Source organism: Pan paniscus, chromosome 11 (assembly GCF_029289425.2).
Source record: "Pan paniscus chromosome 11, NHGRI_mPanPan1-v2.0_pri, whole genome shotgun sequence".
NCBI classification, from domain to species: domain Eukaryota; kingdom Metazoa; phylum Chordata; class Mammalia; order Primates; family Hominidae; genus Pan; species Pan paniscus.
The window spans coordinates 3471175-3488740 of record NC_073260.2 but is presented as its reverse complement, the minus strand read 5'-3'; the positions used below and the strand labels follow the sequence as shown (position 1 = coordinate 3488740).

The window sequence follows — 17566 nt, the reverse complement described above, 5'->3', positions numbered from 1 at the left end:
TTTTTTACATTAGCGAAGGATTTTAAGATACTTCATAGAAAAAGGTACTCGAATGGCCAATAAGCATATAAAAATGCTCATCATAAGTCATCAGGGAAATGCATACAAAAACCACGGTGAGATACAACCCACCTACTTACATAACTAAAATCAAAAAGACTGACATCATCAAGTGTTGGCAAGGATGCAAAGCAACTGGAATTCACATAAGCTGCTGGCCAAATAAATATGTCACTTTGGAAAACAACTGGGCACTTTCTTACAAAGTTACACATATGTATCCTATTATCACCCAGTAATCCCAAGCACAGCTGTTTAAGATAAATGAAAACATCTGTCCACATAGATGAATGTTCACAGAAGCTCTATTCATAATAGCCAAAAGCTGGAAATGCCCCCAGATAATCACCAACAGATGAATGGAGTTCTAAAACGTGAGCTAGCCATACCATGGAATATTATTACTAAGCAAAAAAGATCTACACAACATGAATTTCAAAAATACTACGCTAAGTGAAAGAAGTCAGGTTAGATGCACAGAGGAAACTCATCTACAATAACAGAGCAGAGCAGTGAAGCCCTGGGTGGGTCCTGCCGGGCAGGGGCACAAAGGAAACTCGGGAAGTAATGAGAATGCTCTGTCTTGATTGTGGTTGTGGTCACAGTGGTTTAAATTCCTCAAACTACACTCTTAAAACATGTGTGCTTTACCAGATGTAAATCACACCTCGATAAAAGAGGTTCTCTCAAAGGTCCAAAATGTCCGGGCGCGGTGGCTCACACCTGTAATCCCAGAACTTTGGGAGGCCGAGACAGGAGGATCTCTTGAGCCCAGGAGTTCGAGACCATCCCTGACAGAACTTGTCTCTATTAAAAAAAAAAAAAAAAAAAAAAACAAGTCCAAAACAAAAGTCTTCACTTTATACCTTACAATGGGCATTAACCATTGTATCCTAGCAGGGACTTCTCCGAAAAGCTCAGATTTCATACATCTCTCCCCTCCTCAGAAACCTTCAGTGGTTCCCCAATTCCCACAGAGCAAATCCCCAATCTACGAATCAGCCACTCAAAGCATTCCGCGCTCTGGCCTCAGCACTTTTTCCAGTCTAATTTCGCCTTCCAACTCTGCAGCCACTACCCCCATGAGGCCACCAGCCTTTCCCACACGGTGTGCACATCACGCACTCCCCTCCACTTCCCCCTATTGTCTTTGCTTCTCTTAATTCGTTCCCTTACCTCCATCTGATTCTCACACACCTAGACTACAAACTCAGTTTTCACTCTAATGGAACATTCCAGATTCCCTCAGGGGAGTCTCCCTCCCTCTACTCCCCTGTTCTGCCAGTAGCATCTGCCCTTTAGAGAGCCAGCCTCCTCAAGCCCGTCATTATGGGTCTCTGCATATGCAGACACTTCCATCGCTACAGGAGGCCTGAAAAGGATACGAAGGGCCCCACAGTTCACAATGTAATGCCCAACTGAACTCATGTAAGTTTAACCTTTTTTGAGACAGGATCTTGCTCTGTTACCCAAGCCGAAGTGCAGTGTCACAATTATGGCTCTCTGCAGGCTCAATCTCCTGGGCTCAACTGATCTTCCCACCTTAGCCTCCCAAGCAACTGGGACAACAGGCGTGCACCACCATGCCCAACTAATTTTTATGTTCTTTGTAGAGACAGAGTCTCACTCTGTTGCCCAGGCTGGTCTCAATCTCCTGGGCTCAAGCAATCCTCCCGCCTCAGCCTCCCAAAGTGCTGAGATTTCAGGTGTCAGCCACCACACTCCACCCCCAGATATAAGTTTAATTTTGACTAGTTGAGTTTGAAGTGATGGGACGAGAGTGACTGGGGAATAATAAACCACTCTAAGAAAAAGAGGGCCGGGCGCGGTGGCTCACGCCTGTAATCCCAGCACTTTGGGAGGCTGAGGTGGGCAGATCACGAGGTCAGGAGATCGAGACCATCCCGGCTAACATGGTGAAACCCCGTCTCTATTAAAACAATACAAAAAATTAGCCGGGCGTTGTGGCAGGCGCCTGTAGTCCCAGCTACTCAGGAAGCCGAGGCAGGAGAATGGTGTGAACCCAGGAGACAGAGCTTGCAGTGAGCCAAGATCATGCCACTGCACTCCAGCCTGGGCGACAGAGCGAGATTCCGTCTCAAAAAAAAGAAAGAGAGGACTAGGTGGGAACTCAGGAAAGCCAGAAATTTAAAAAACTCAAAGATCTTTCTTTTTTTTGAGACAGGGTTTCACTCTGTTGCCCAGGCTGGAGTGCAGTGGCGTAGTCTCGGCTCACCGCAGCCTCCGCCTCCTGGGTTTAAGCGATTCGTCTGCCTCAGCCTCCTGAGTAGCTGGGATTACAGGCGCATGCCACCACACCCGGCTAATTTTGTATTTTTAGTAGAGACGGGGTTTCACCATGTTGGCCGGGCTGGTCTCAAACTCCCGACCTCAGGTGATCTGCCCACCTCAACCTCCCAAAGTGCTGGGATTACAGGCATGAGCCACCACGCCTGGCCTCAAAGATCTTTTCTGTAGTGACAAGAAAAGTTATGAAAGTAGAAAAATGCTATGAAATAATGACTAAATATTCCTGTCAAGGGCACCAGCGTTCCTGTGTCTGGGCTCCCCATGGCAGTTCAGCTGACTGTACTCACCCTTAGCCACCTCCCACAGCCACTGTCAATCAGTCCAGCTCCACAGATTCAGCTTGTATATCTGTTGGCTCTATCTACCCTTCCTATTCCCTCTGCCGACAGACAGGCAAGTCCATCTGGGCACAGTGGACTAACTCACTCACTCATACCTGTGATCCCAGCACTTTGGGAGGCCAAGGTGGGTGGGAGCACTGCTTGAGCCCAGGAGTTTCAGAAGCCTGGGCAACACAGGAAAACTCCACCTCTACAAAAAATAATAATTAACCGGACCAGGAGGTGCAGGCCTGTGGTCCTAGCTGTGATCCTAGCAACTCGGGAGGCTGAGGTGGGAGGATCACTTGAGCTCAAGGAGGTCAAGGCTGCAGTAAGCTGTGATCATGCCACTGTACTCCAGCCTGGGCAACAGAGCAAGACCCTGTCTCAAAAAAATAAAAACAAGAACAGGCAAGTCTTTGGCATTTCCAGCCTAACGACATCAACTCTCAGGTAGAACACCTGTCTATGGCCTCTACCCACTCAAACCTGCTAAAAACATCTTCCCAGGCTCGCTCTCTCAGCACGACATCCCCCTACTTAAAAACCCTCCCAGGCACACATCATCAAAGAAATCCCCAGCCAACCTGAGCACCATAAACAATCTGGCCCCAGACTATTTTCCAAACTAATCACTTACTATTTCAGTCCACAAATCCTCCGCCTCAACAAGGTTAATCTACTCAGTACACCCGAAGACACCTCTCCTCTGCACAGGGCTGTAGCCAGCTGCCCTCCCCTCTGCTCTTAGGGGCTAACCATTCAACAAGTATTTGAGCACTCTGTACTGTGGACACAGCAGTAAGTGGGACAACCATAATCCCTGGCCTCACAGAGATGCACACATAACTAGGCAGCAGGTGGTTCTCAGGACACCTCTGCAGAGGAAAGGTCATGCTAGCTGGACCAACTAGCAACTCCCACAGTATCTAGTACCACCTAACAGGTGCTCAGGAAGCATTTGAAGATGCTCTGTAACCCCCATGTCAGAAACACCCAAATCCCTTGTCAAGAACAACCAAAGACGATTTAAATATACAATCTAAACTCATAAACCAATAATCTGAACAAGTCATCACCTTCAGAAATGTAGCAATGTGCTTACAAGTGTGCTGCCATCAAGAGCAGCCTCTTCACACCAAGACTCCAACCACTGTTGCCCTCCTGCCAACACAGGGAGGAAGACGCGCAGTGGTTTCACCTGTAAATTTAAATAAAGAGTCTCAATTTTTACACAGTTTTACACAGGAGGGCAAGTTCTGGAGGTGGAAAGGGGCTCTGAGCACAGATTTCATTTTAACGAAAAGTCACTACAAGGAAACAATATGGCGACCCTCTGGAGTTGATTATAAAGGGATTTTGCTCATCATGTCAAGTTAGCAAACCGGAGTGTAAACTCTTCTTGTTGCCTATATCATGAAACTGCTGGTCCCTGAGATGGGGACTAAAACCCAGGCTTCACAGGCCACAGCATCCTCACACTGATTTCTTATTCCATAACATGGTTTCCAAATCAGTAGTTCGAATTACTCTAGCAAAAGAAAAAAAGGAGGAGGGGATCAGACAATTCCTCCCAACAGTGTGCCTCTGGGCAGGCCATGTGGCTTCTGCACAGGGCCACGTGCTGTCAGTAAGGAGAGGGGATGAACTGGCGAACCCTAAGCTCCCATCCAGTGCCCTAGGGTTCAGGGCAGCTTGGCTCTGCAAGCAAAAGGAAAACCTGGTTTCCACTGAGCTACACCGCGACATCCTTGCAAAGAATTGAGTGCATGCTAGTACTTGCCCTGGGTTGTTTTTTAACATTGTCCTTGAGAGATAATAAAAGCTTGCTCTCCACATTGTCCCCTGAAACCAAGGCCTAGATACCTCTGAGTTTCCTAAGGGCATGTACAAAACGCACAGTGGCCGAGATCAACGCCAGGACTGCACTGCTCTAGTCCAGCGTGCTATGCGGTAAAATAAAGGGAACTTCAGCCACCCCCTCAACTTTCCACCAATTTATTACAACTTTCACTCAAACATCACCACAAAATGTGATGACTAGTCAGGTTCTGCACCTTCTTATAGACATTTTTAAGCGGACAATTTTCAACATGTCCAATACATTATTTCTTTAAAAAATGCAAACACTGTCAATGAAACAAGAGTTACCAAAAGAAAGGGAGGGGGACCTAAAAATAAAAGCCCAAGGCGGCCACAATTCTTGGCTGTGGCCCCAGGGACGAACGAAACTGAAGGAAGTGTTTCTGCACAGCCATATGCCACAAGGCCTCGCCAAGGGCAAGCTCTCCTGAGCCCACCCACTTACTACAATGGCAGACTGGTGGCCCCAGGACACCAAAAATCTCAAAAGGCTAATGCAAAACAAGACAGCAGCCAGCCCTGGAGTTTCAGCAGGCTTTCAATGCTTTCAATCTTTACACAAATGGAGGATGGGCTTTAGTTAGCAACCTAATGAACAAGCCTTTAACAAGTTAAACATTGAAGCCACTTTCACCATCATACCCCCAAAAGTGATTTCCGATTAAAACATCCATATTGAAAGAACCATGTCTGATTAACTGAAAACTAAGCTGGAGAGGTACATGGAGACATTCAAAAGAAGAAACAAAGCAAATGCTGCTGGATTAGAAGAAGTGTTGGGGGGACCCACACTGTCCTACCAAAACCCCCTCCCCACTCAGTCTCTTACAAGATACAGCCACACTGGGTAGCAGCGAATCTCACACCTAGGCTGTGACCCCAACAACGTAAATCACTTCAGCTGAGCTGAGGCAAGTATTTCGGTCATCTGAATTACGATCTCTCCAACCTGTAAATTTAAATAGAGTCTCAATTTTTACACAGTCTTACACAGGAGGGCTAAGTGCGGTGCCTCATGCCTGTAATCCTAGCACTTTGGGAGGCCGAGGCGGGCAGATCACCTGAGCCCAGGAGTTCGAAACTAGCCTGGGCAAACAGACCCCATTTTTACAAAAATAAAAACTGTTTAAAGAAAACCCCCATCTCTACAAAAAATACAAAAGTTAGCCAGGCGTGGTGGTGCACCTGTAGTCCCAACTGCTAGGGAGGCTGAAGCGGGAAGATCACTTGAGCCCGGCAGGCGGAGGCTGCAGTGAGCCGAGGTCACACCACTGCACTCCAGCCTGGCCGACAGAGCGAGACCCTGTCCTCCACAAAAAAAAAAAAAAAAAAAAAAAAAGGAAAAAAGAAAATTACACACGAGGCTGAAGCAGGAGGATCACTGGAGCCCAGGAGTTGGAGACCAGCCTGGGAAACACAGGCAGACTCCATCTCAAACACCTGGCCTCAAGTGAGCATCCCACCTCTGCCTCCGAGTCACTAGAATTATAAGTATAAATTACCACACCTGGCTTAAAAACTTTTTTTTTTGTAATTACATATGCTCCCCCTGTGAAGCAAAGTATAGAATGTAAAAGCCCTCTCTCGGCAAAAAGAAGTGGAAACCAGCCAGGCGTGGTGGCTCACGCCTGTAATCCCAGCACCTTGGGAGGCCAAGGCAGGCGGATCGTGAGGTCAGGAGTTCGAGACCAGCCTGGCAATATGGAGTAACCCGTCTCTACGAAAAATACAAAAACTGGCCGGGAGTGGGGGCGCACGCCTGTAATCCCAGCTACTTGGGAGGCTGAGGCAGAAGAATCGCTTGAACCCAGGAGGCGGCGGTTGCGGTGAGCTGAGATCGCGTCACTGCACTCCAGGCTGGACGACAGAGCGAGACTCCGTCTCAAAAAAAAAAAAAAAAAAAAAAGTGGAAACCAGACCTCCTAAAATCGGAGTCTGATGTGCGAAGGCACTGTCACCCACCAGTAAGGGGCACTCCAGTCTCAGCTCCTAAGATGGTGTCCAGTCTTCTCCAGCTCCTGTTCATGTTTCTTTTCTTTAAATGCCCACCTTTTAATAATTCCAGAACTCAAAAGCCCATGTTAGTATCAGATTGTGAATTCATCATCCGATGAGTCAACAAGGATTAAAGAGTGATCTGGTACCGGAACTGAAACTAGACGACCCCAATACTAACACAGAGACACGCGTACTTATTTCTGGATGGCTGACAAATCCCATGCTGAATGCCAAAGCTAAATGCAATGAAATAACAAATGCATGCACCTTGCTAAAGAAATTGGAAAGCAGATCGTGAAAGTTCTTTTTATAGCAATTTGTCTAACATCCGCTGCCTGAGCCCTCAACCCTCTCCACATACAAAATCTTAAAAAACATGCAGGAGTAAAACTTTGTGCTCGGATCCCAGGAGCCATGCCCAAGAATGCACTGGGCTCCACAGCACCTACGGGAGCCCAGCCAGCGCCCACGAGCAGCTGCGGTGAACAGTCCTCAGTGAGACACTCCACAGCAGCGGAAATGTGGAAAAGTGAAGATGAAGTCAAGAAGAACCTAAGAACGTAACGTGGGATAACGGAATAACAAAAGCCAGTCTCAGAAAGAGACATCATTGGCAAAGGTGTAAAAACTAGTTCGTGGTGTAAGCACATGCGGCAAAATACAAAGAAAAGCAAAACAGTGACTAACACAAGGTGTGAGGCAGGTGAGCCCATGCAGCCGGCAGTGACTGCAAGATACCCAGGCGTCCGCTCTCGGGCTGTTCTTTGCACCTGACTCAAGTTTCATACCTCCATCTTACCAATTCCGTTCTCAAAAACTCATGTGAAGTCTTGGATGTAGCAGTGTTTCTTCCTCATTACAACACAGAAACTAAGGTTCCACTGAGCCAGTAAACAAGAACTGTAAAACTGAAAACTGTCAAAGGAAAAACTCTTTCCCAATTACTACTTACACAGTACAAAAACCAGTTTGAAATAAGGCGAGGTATTTAATCCCTAAAACTTACAAAACGCGTTTGCCCTTATGACTAACTCGAGTCTAGCTGGGGCACAGGCCACTGTCAAACAGGGCAACGCCTACTCAGCGTTTTCCAAACTGGTCAACTGAACTCTTCTCTGGAAGGGCTGTCTCCTTTAGTCTTACTCTAAAAAGGGTAATTTTTCACCAGAATAAAGGCAAATGTTTTAAGAATGCTTCAAATGAAAAGAGGATTGCAGAAATATTAACCTTTAATTGTACCTGAAACAAAGCACCTGAAATTAATAAAGAAGTCAGCCACGGACGAGAATCACTAGGTCTGTCCTGTTCCCAGGGCACGAAACAGGAGCGTCTTAATCCACTAAGCACATTAGGGCCTAACAAACTGGACTGAGTACCAAGGTTACCTAGTTCTTCCAAACAGGAATTAACCAAAGGGGATCATTATGATTAAGCACAATGCGCGGAATACGCAATTTCTAGTTGGGGAATTCAACAGCTGACAGCTTGTAAGCATCAAAATTCGTAACAAGTGCGAGGCTCGGAATCACAGGTCCAGCACTGGACGATGCCCGGCGCGCCGGGAAGCGGCGCCTCAGACGGCGGCCCCGCGTCCCCATGGCCCCTCCCTGCGCCCAGAACCGGGCAGCTCCTTCCCGCCGCCGCCGCCGCCAGCGGGAGGCTGGGGGCACTCCCGAAATAGGAGCGGAAGCCCCGACCCACGCCGCCCTCCGCCGCAGGGACGCCCACTCGCCAGGTGACCGCGTCCCCACGCTCCGCGTTGCCCGGGCGCCGCCAGGACCTCGGAGGCGGCCGGCCCAGCCCCGACCCTGTGCGGACGCGGCACAAAGGCGCGGCGCGCGGACCCCGACCCGGCCCGACCCCGGCCCGCGCCCCTGGCCCCCGCCCCGCGCCCCTCACCCGGCCCACCTCGGCCGTAGGCCTTGGCGCAGATCCACTGCAGGTTGGCGGCGATCTTGGCGCGCGCCGCGTCGTAGCGGTCCAGGGGCACGAGGTCGGCGGCGCCGTCCGGCGGGGCCTCCATCTTCCTCCAGCCCTCGGCGGCGGCGCGACCGCTCGCGTCCACCATCTGCAGACAAAGGGCTGAGGCGGCGGCCCGGCCGCAACAAAGGCGCCGCCGCCCCTCGCCGCGCCGGGCCCGGTGCGCCCCGAGCCACCACTCGGCCCCGCAGCCGGCCAGCCGGGAGGGGCGCCCGAGCGCGGCCCCCGCCTCACCTCACAGCCGCCGCCGTCGCCGCCCCCGCGGCTGCTGCATGCTGCGGGCGCTGAGCCCGGGCGGAGGAGGTGCCGAGCCCGCGGCCCAAAGAGGCGGCGGCAGGAGGGCGCGGGCCGGGGGCGGGGGCGGGCGCGGGCGCGGGGGCGGGAGCGGGCCGGGGGCGGTGGCAGCGCGTGCGCGGTCCCGGGTGAGCGGCGGCGGCGGCGATAGCGGCTGAGGCGGCGGCCAAGGAGCGGGAGCGCGCTCACCGCCCGGGCCTCGCACAGGCGCAGTAGGCACCGCCCGCCACCCCGCCCTCGACCCCGCCCCCAGCTCCGCTCCCTTCTCGCGCCTGCCCCGCCCCTTTCCGCAGGCGCAGTAGGCACCGCCCGCCAGCCCGCGCCCGCCCCGCCCTTTTCCGCAGGCGCAGTAGGTGGCACCCGCTGGCCTGTGCCTGCCCCGCCCCTTTCCGCAGGCGCAGTGAGCGTCGACCCGCCCCTCTCCGCCCGCTTCCGCAGGCGCAGTAGGACCCGCTCTGGTCCGCGCCTGCCCCGTTGCTTTTCTCAGGCTCTGAGGCCTGCGGTGCGGAGCGCGGCGTAGGCAGCGGGGAGTGGGCGGCGCGGGGTGGGTGGAGTGGGTCGGCGGCGGGGATCCTGCCGAGCCCGCAGCTGCCCTCTTTCAGCGCCGTGTCTCCTCCCCGGCCCTGGATCGTCCCACCTCAGCCACAGCCCGGCCCCCTGGCCGGCCGAGCTCTCGCCGCCGGCGCCCTGGGGACCTCGTGGGTGTGGCCGGCGGCGACCTCGGCAGGCGACGGCCCAGCAGACGGGCACCAGGTGGACGTGCCAGTCTCCAGACCCCCGTCCGGGTGCAGGGAAGGTGGGCGTTTGGACCCCTGAGGCAGAAACAGGTGCGGCCCCGCCGGCGCATCCCCCGGAAGGGACGCTGACTTCGTTCCCCTGGAGCCTGCGTCGGGGCCCGCGCTGGGCTGAGAATTACGGGAACGCCGTGAGAGTTTGCATTCCGAGGATTTGGTCTGAGAACCTCACCAGCGAAATAGAGAACTGCCCCCGGGAGAGCCGGCCCACGTGCCGCCCACCGGCGCCTTGACGGCAGGGAGAGGTCGAGCTTCCAGGGAGCGGGCGCCCGGCGCGGGGCTCCCAGCCTGTCTGTACCTGGTCGAGACACCCCGTGCCAGAGGCGGAACATGTATGAAATGCCAGGTGCCCAGAGGACCCAGGCAGTCCGTCATTCACATACCAACCCACGTGCAGGCTTCAATTCAACGTTGAAGCCATTTGGGCCTGGGCTTTTTTGATGACTTATTTGATTCATAGTTCTTTGGTTACTAATTGAGTCTGTTCACTTGTTATAGGTCTGTTGAGATTGTCTATTTTTTCTTGAGTCAGCCGTCTGAAAAGAACACGAGGTGGACAGGGCAGAGCGGTCAAGGAAAGCCATAGGAGGGCACTTATTTGAGCAAAGACCGGCGGGACGTGGGCGTCGAGGGTAAGGATATCTGCAGAAGTAGTGTCTTGAGCAAGGAGCACGGCAGACAGAGCCTCTGAGACACGAGAGCCTGGAGTGTAAGAAACACAGTAGAGGCCACTAAGTCGAGAACGCAGGAGCTGGAAGGACTGGTAGGAAATGGGAGGTGGGGACATGGAGGGATGCGGACAGGTCCTGCACAGTCAGAACGGTGGCCCCTTCTCTGCAGGAAATGGGCAGCCTTCGGAAGACTGAGCACACGGAAGGATATGACTAACCCTTTAAAAGGGTCATTCTGACTCCTGGGTGAAGAACAGACTAGGAAGGGCTGAGAAGGAGGCAGGAGGCCATCCACTGTCATATGGGATGTGGAGTGTGACCCGGAAAGGTCAAGTGTGACTCTAAGGGCTTTTTGTATACTGATCTTTTATCCTGCAACCTTGCTAAACCCATTTATTAGTTCTTCTTGTCTTTTAGTGGCATTTATTAGTTGTTCTAGTGTTTTAGTGGATTCCTTGGGATTTTATACAAAAGCGTGTCATCTGTGAATAGAGATCAATTTATCTCTTCCTTTCTAATCTGGATGCCTTTTATTTCTTCTCCTTGCCTAGCTGCCCTGTCTAGAAGCTCCAATACAATATTGACTAGAAGCGGCAAGAGTGGACATCCTTGTCTTGCTCCTGATTTCAGGGAGGAGGCATCCAGTCTTTCACCTTTGGGTATGATGATAGCTGTGGGTGCTTAAAAAATAGGTTTTATCAGGCTGGGCACAGTGGCTCACGCCTGTAATCCCAACCCTTTGGGAGGTCGAGGCGGGCGGATCACTTGAGGTCCAGAGTTTGAGACCAGCCTGGCCAACATGGAGAAATCCCATCTCTACTAAAAATACAAAAAGTTAGCTGAGGTTGGTGGCCGGTGCCTGTAATCCCAGCTAAAAAAGGGAAACTGTCTAAAAATCATTAAAAAAAAGGGTACTTCCTCAACCTGATAAAACCTATTTTTTGTTTGTTTGAGACAGTGTCTCACTCTGTCACCCAGGCTGGAGTACAGTGGCTGGATCTTGGCTCACTGCAACCTCTGCCTCCCAGGTTCAAGCGATTTTCCTGCCTCCGCCTCCTGAGTAGCTGGGATTACAGGCACAGGCCGCCACGCCCAGCTAGTTTTGTATTTTTAGTAGAGATGGGGTTTTACCATGTTGGCCAGGCTGGTCTTGAACTCCTGACCTCCAGTAATCCACCCCCCTGGGCCTCCCAAAATGCTGGGATTATAGGCGTGAGCTACCACGCCCAGCCGAGGAAGTATCTTCTATTTCTAGTTTGTTGAGTGTGTTTATCATGAAAACGTGTCGGATTTGGTTAAATGATTTTTCCACATCCATTGAGATGATCATGGGTTTTTTTCCTTGTTCTAGTAATGTGGTGTGTTACATTAATTGACTTTCAGATATTGAAAAGACACTTATCCCCTGTGTTCAGTTAAATTCCAGTTGGTCATGGAGTATCTGTCTTCCTGGATTCAGTTTAATACAATTTTGTTGAGTGATTTTTTTTATCCATATTCATCATAGATACTGGTCTGAAGTTTTCTTGTGGTGTCTGTGTCTGGTTTTGGTATCAGTATCAGTGTCCTACTGGGCCTCATAAAATGAGTTGGAAGTGTTCCTCTTTTTTTTTTTTTTTTTTTTTTTTTTTTTAAGATGCCTGTTCACTATATCATCCAGGCTGGTCACCAATTCCTGGGTTCAACTGATCCTCCCACCTCAAGCCTCCTGAGTAGCTGGGATCACAGGCACAAGCCACTGGACCCAGCTTTAATTGTTTAAGTGTTTCATAGAATTCATTATTGAAGCCATTTGGGTCTGGGCTTTTTTGATTACTTATTTTGATTATTAATTCAATCTCTATTTGTTGTAGGTCTATTCAGATCATCTGTTTGTGTCTTTAGAGGAATTTGTCCATTTTATTTAAGTTACAGTGTTTTGGGCGTAAGCAATTTTAAGGAGAAAGTTATCCTTAACCAAGATGGGAAAGGTCGAGGCAGGGTGGTACAGGGATTTTACCTCCCACCAGGTATCTCCCACAAACTCCCCCTAATATAATACCGGCGGAGTTTGGGCTGTGGCTTTGGCTGTGTTGAGTCTCAGATGCCTGTTGGGCCTCCTCATGGAAACGCTGGTGGGTGATTGGATGAGCAAGTCACCGGCGTGGCCCAGGTTGGAGACTGGGAATTGTCACCACAGAGAGAGCCTTTAGAGCTGCGAGACAGGAGGAGGCGCCAAGGAGCCATTGCTCAGGTGGAGGGGAAGTCGAGGCATGGTGCTTGGGCCTAGGGGCAGCACTTGGGAGTAGTCAGCCTGAAAGGTGAGAAGCCAGGAGAGGGGTCCCCAGCTTATGGCCTGGGAGCTAACTCAGATTTGGCGAGTGCAGGTTTCGTGGAATGGTGGTGTATTAGTCCGTTTTCACGGTGCTAATAAAGACACACCCGACACTGGGCAATTTACAAAAGATAGAGGTTTAGTGACTTACAGTTCCACATGGCTGGGGAGGCCTCACAATCATGGTGGAAGGCAAGGAGGAGCAAGTCACATCTTACGTGGATGGCGGCAGGCAAAGAGCGAGATTGGGCAGGGAAACTCCCCCTAATAGGATACTGTCAGATCTCATGAGACTTACTCGCTATCACGAGAACAGCATGGGAAAGACCTGCCCCATGATTCAATTACCTCCCACCGGGTCCCTCCCACAACATGTGCAAATTCAAGATGAGATATGGGTGAGGACAAAAGACAGGCAGGAGTTCCGAGGATGAGTATTTGCATTCTGTCCCTGAGTTTGCTGTAAAGGAGAGCAGCGAGACAGAGGCATGGGGTGCGGAATGGCGTGTTTAAGATGGAGTGATGACAGGTGCCCGTTGGAGTGATGCAGTAGACAGGATCTGATGATGGGGAGCAGGTGTCGTGTGCCCTTGAGCAGGAGCCCAGCAGAGAGACCCTTTTTCCTCCTGTAGCAGCAGAAGAGAAGGCAGCAGGGTGCAGGACTGAAAAGAGGGCTGGGCTGGGCTGGGCTGGGATGGGAGCCTGGCTGGTTTTCCCCTGGTGGCCCTATGACTGGTTAAGGGCAGGGCAGAGGCACGGCAGGTTGGAGGCACAGAAGGCCCAGGATAGTTATCTGGGCTGGATGTGGGGCAGTATTCTCGCCTCTCTGGGGACATCCCTTAAGTGGACAGGAAGGCTGGGTGGTTCAGGTGTATGTCCACTCACCAAGAACACAGGATGAAGGTGGGGCCTAGACAGTGGCTGTTTTGACCAGGGCAGAACAGTTGAGGGCATGTGTGAGGGCCCATGCTGACGCCAGACCTCAGTGGGGAGAGGGGAGAGTCCAGGGACCAGAGGTCCCCCTAGGCTTAAAGGACAAACCACAAGGAGAAGAGGAAGAAGTCTCTATGTCATTAAAGTTTCATTATCAGGGCTGCTATAATGCTTCTCATTGCTTATTATAAAACCCAATTCTGCAAGACCAGCCTAGCCAACATGGTGAAACTCTGTCTACTAAAAATACAAAAATTAGCTGGGCGTGGTGGCATGTGCCTGTAATCTCAGCTACTCAGGAGGCTGAGGCAGGAGAATTGCTTAAACCTGGGAGGCAGAGGTTGCAGTGAGCCAAGATCGTGCCACTGTACTCCAGCCTGGGAGACAGAGGGAGACTCCATCTCAAAAACGAAACAAAAAAAAAAAAAAAAAAAACTAATTCTGGCCCAGCGTGGTAGTTCACACCTGTAATCCCAGCACTTTGGGAGGCCAAGGCAGAAGGATCACTTGAGCGCAGGAGTTCAAGACCATCCTGGGCAACAAAATAAGACCCCACCTCTACAAAAAATAAAAAAAATAGAAGGAAGTAATAGTGTGCACCTGGGGTCCCAGCTACTCAGGAGGCTGAGGTAGGAAGATCACTTGAGCCCAGAAGGTTGAGGCTACAGTGAGCCGGGATTGTGCCACTGTACTCCAGCCTGGGTGACAAAACAAGACCCTCTGACTCAAAAAAAAAGAAAAAGAGAAAAATATTTTTGTTAGAGCAAAACAGGCTGACCTTTTTTTCGGGTTTTTTTTGGTTTTTGTTTTTTTGAGACGGAGTCTCGCTCTGTCGCCCAGGCTGGAGTGCAGTGGCACGATTTCGGCTCACTGCAAGCTCTGCCTCCCGAGTTCACGCCATTCTCCTGCCTCAGCCTCCCAAGTAGCTGGGACTACAGGCGCCCGCCACCACGCCCGGCTAATTTTTTGTATTTTTAGTAGAGACGGGGTTTCACCGTGTTAGCCAGGATGGTCTCGATCTCCTGACCTCGTGATCCACCCGTCTTGGCCTCCCAAAGTGCTGGGATTACAGGCATGAGCCACTGCGCCCAGCCGTTTTTTTCGTTTTTAATGTTGAGACTAGGTTACAGCATTATTAGATACAATGAAGGTAGAGGGAAGGTGCTCAGAACTCTCCTACAAGCATAGCAGCTGCTCAGGCACAGCTCCAGTGACTCCAGGGCCCAGCCTTCTGGGGAGGAGTTGGATGGGCATATTCCTTGAGGGGCTCCCACCTGCCCACAGAGAGCACAAGAGGAGAACTCATCCTGTTTGCCCTGCTTTTCCCGTCTTGTTCCTAGACATCCTGAGGTTCCCACCAAGTGGACATTGGCTTATTCTACAAGCAACAGAATGAGGCCCCTGGACTCCTCACTAGCGAAATAGTGCAGTGACAGCAACGCCCCCCACCCCCAACAAAGATGTCCACATCTTAATTCCTGGAACCTGTGAATGTGTGACCTTACCTGGTGTCTTAGTTCATTTGTGCCACTGTAACAAAATACCACAGACTGGGTAATTTATAAACAATATAAATTTGTTTCTCATGGTTCTGAAGGCTGGGAAGTCCAAGATCAAGGCACTGGCATGTCCTGTGTCTGGTGAGGGCACTTCGTTACTGTTTCCTCTGGAGGGAAGAATGCTGTGTCCTCACAAGGTGGGATGGACAGAGGGGCAAGAAAAGGCCAAACTCCACAGGAAGCCTCTTTTATAAGAGGAGCCCTCATGACCTAGTCCGAAATGGCCCCACCTCTTCTTTCACCACAATGGGGACCAAGTTTGTTGTTAGTTAACCCAAATGACAGAGGGGCTCTCTAAAGAGATATTTATTCAGGAATAGGGCCTTGCAACGGGAACATGCATATTACGGTAACTGCATGTTCAAGGAAGACAAAAGTTTTAAAGGAAAAAAGGAGATTACATAATCATTTTGAAATGATACCCTTGACTGCAAAGATTAATAGCAAGGGAGACACCGGTCCAAGTTTGGAAGGTAGCTGCTGGGCAGGTATCCTTGCAGAAATATTTTCTTGTGTAAGATTTCAGTGGCCTTGGCCAGGTGTGGTGGCTCACGCCTATAATCCTAGTAGTTTGGGAGGCTGAGGTGGGTTAATCACTTGAAGTCAGGAGTTCAAGACCAGCCTGGCTAACATGGTGAAACTCTGTCTTCACTAAAAATACAAAAATTAGCCAGGCATGGTGATGCATACCTCTAATCCCAGCTACTCGGGAGGCTGAGGCAGGAGAATCACTTGAACCCGGGAGGCAGAGGTTGCAGTGAGCCAAGATTGCACCACTGCACTCCAGCCTGGGTGACAGAGCAAGACTTGGGCTCAAAAAAAAAAAAAAAAAAAAAAAAAATTCAATGGCCTTTGTGCAAGGTTGTGGTTTTTGTGGTCTTTTGTGATAGTTTTTGTTATCGGGCATATGGACCCTCTCTTCATGGCCTTCCCTAGCTCTATTTGTTAGGGTTTTCTTAACATTAGTCACTCTGTTTTGATTCTGACAACTTTCAGTTTCAACATGAATTTTGGAGGGGATGCCATCTTTTAAATCATCGTACCTGGTAAAAGGGACTTGGGAGATGGGATTAAGTGAAGGGCCTTCAGATGGGGTGTTATCGTGCACTATCCAGGTAGGTCCCATATAATCACGATCGTGAGAGGGAGGTAGGAGCTTCACAGTTGGACAGAAGATGTGACCACAGAAGCAGGGGTCAGAGGAGGGAAGATGCTGGCTTTGAAGTCAGAGGAAGGGGCCACAAGCCAAGGAATGTGGAGACCCCTAGAAGCTGGAAAAGGCAGGGACAGATTCTCCCCTACCCTAGAGCCTCCAGAAGGAGCCAGCCCTGCCAACACCTTGACTTTACCTCAGTGAGATAATTTAGACTTCTGACCTCAGAACTGTAAGAGAATAAATGCTTGTGTTTCGACCACTGAATTTTTGGTAATTTGCCACAGCAGCTGCAGGACACATATACACATGGTGACTAGTTACTGAGTTCCTTCCCCAAACACACTCAGGAGCATGTAACCACCACAGCCTCCTAGTGGAAGCACAGGTCCTGCAGAGAGGCCATGCCTGTGCACCCCAGGAGCCAAGGCCACCCTCCTGCACAGGGCACCACCCCTTGCACCTGCACACTCCAGCCTCCACACGGCCCTCGGTCAGGGCTGGGTACACCAGGGAATGTTTCAAAGTAAAGCATCCCTTACTGTGGTCATTCTCAGCATTTTTTTTCTGGAAAGACAGATATGACAGAATATGTTCATGTGTGACATGGGCCCATGGGGGTGTTTGGGATAGTTATCATATCCAGCACACCGAAAAGGTTGATACTGAGAACTGGGACAGGAAAAAATACCATCTTTATCATCACTGGCCTTTAACCAAAATTTAACATTTTCCTGAATTATGAATCTAGGCAACCAACTGCTGGCAGCAGCATCAGCAGTGTCCGGGACTCCACCTCCTACAGAAGTCGTGGATGTCTCACATCACATCACCATTGCTGCAGATGCCACAGAATACCATTCTGCTCATCATTGCTCCAAAATTACCATAACTCCTAGACCAGCTGCTTGATTACATTATTTAATGCATTCATAAAGAAGCACATGCAGTACTGTACCACCGTTTAAAATTTGTGATGAAAGTACTTTAATTTCATTTTTAATTTTGTAGGCATTAAAAGCATTATCTGAATCTCAAAGAAAAGTCCAAGACCTGATGGTTTCCTGGTGAATTCTACCAAACATGTAAAGAAGAACTAATACGAGCCCTTCATAAACATTTCCAAAAAACTGAAGAGAAGGGAACACTTCTTAACGCATTCTATGAGGCCAGCATTACCCTGGTACCAAAGCCAGACATACATATGACAAGAAAAGAAAACTACAGACCAATATTTCTTCTGAACACTGATGCAAAAAACCTCAACAAAGTACTGGCAAACTTCAGCAGCATATTGAAAGGATTATACACTATGAC

The 17566-nt window shown here is 50.3% G+C and overlaps 1 protein-coding gene and 1 long non-coding RNA gene across 14 annotated transcripts in view; one reads left to right on the top strand and one right to left on the bottom strand.

The window, feature by feature from the left end:
- The window catches only part of CAMSAP1 (calmodulin regulated spectrin associated protein 1), a 97022-nt gene extending 88395 nt beyond the window's left edge, over positions 1-8627 (bottom strand). For 3 of the 7 annotated variants that reach the window (XR_010108989.1, XM_034929490.3, XM_034929489.3), the window contains exon 1: positions 8460-8627. Coding sequence is in view for 3 of the 7 variants with exons in the window: in XM_034929490.3 (XP_034785381.2) it covers positions 8460-8619 (160 nt within the window). In the remaining 4 variants the exon portion in view is untranslated. The remainder of the gene's footprint in view (positions 1-8459) is intronic. The other 4 variants (XM_034929494.3, XM_034929495.3, XM_034929491.4 and 1 more) reach the window with 3 other exon arrangements.
- A 671-nt stretch (positions 8628-9298) lies between these two features.
- On the top strand, positions 9299-17254 carry LOC106635146 (uncharacterized). Of its 7 annotated transcripts, none has more exons than XR_004664423.3 (3): positions 9299-10251; positions 10842-10949; positions 14878-16994. It is a non-coding gene; the product is annotated as an uncharacterized LOC106635146 (long non-coding RNA). The 7 variants fall into 7 exon arrangements; XR_010108991.1 differs by having other exon boundaries at positions 9318-10382; positions 10460-10949; XR_004664424.2 differs by lacking the exon at positions 14878-16994 and adding an exon at positions 17001-17254 and having other exon boundaries at positions 9335-10251.
- The last annotated feature ends 312 nt before the right edge of the window (positions 17255-17566 follow it).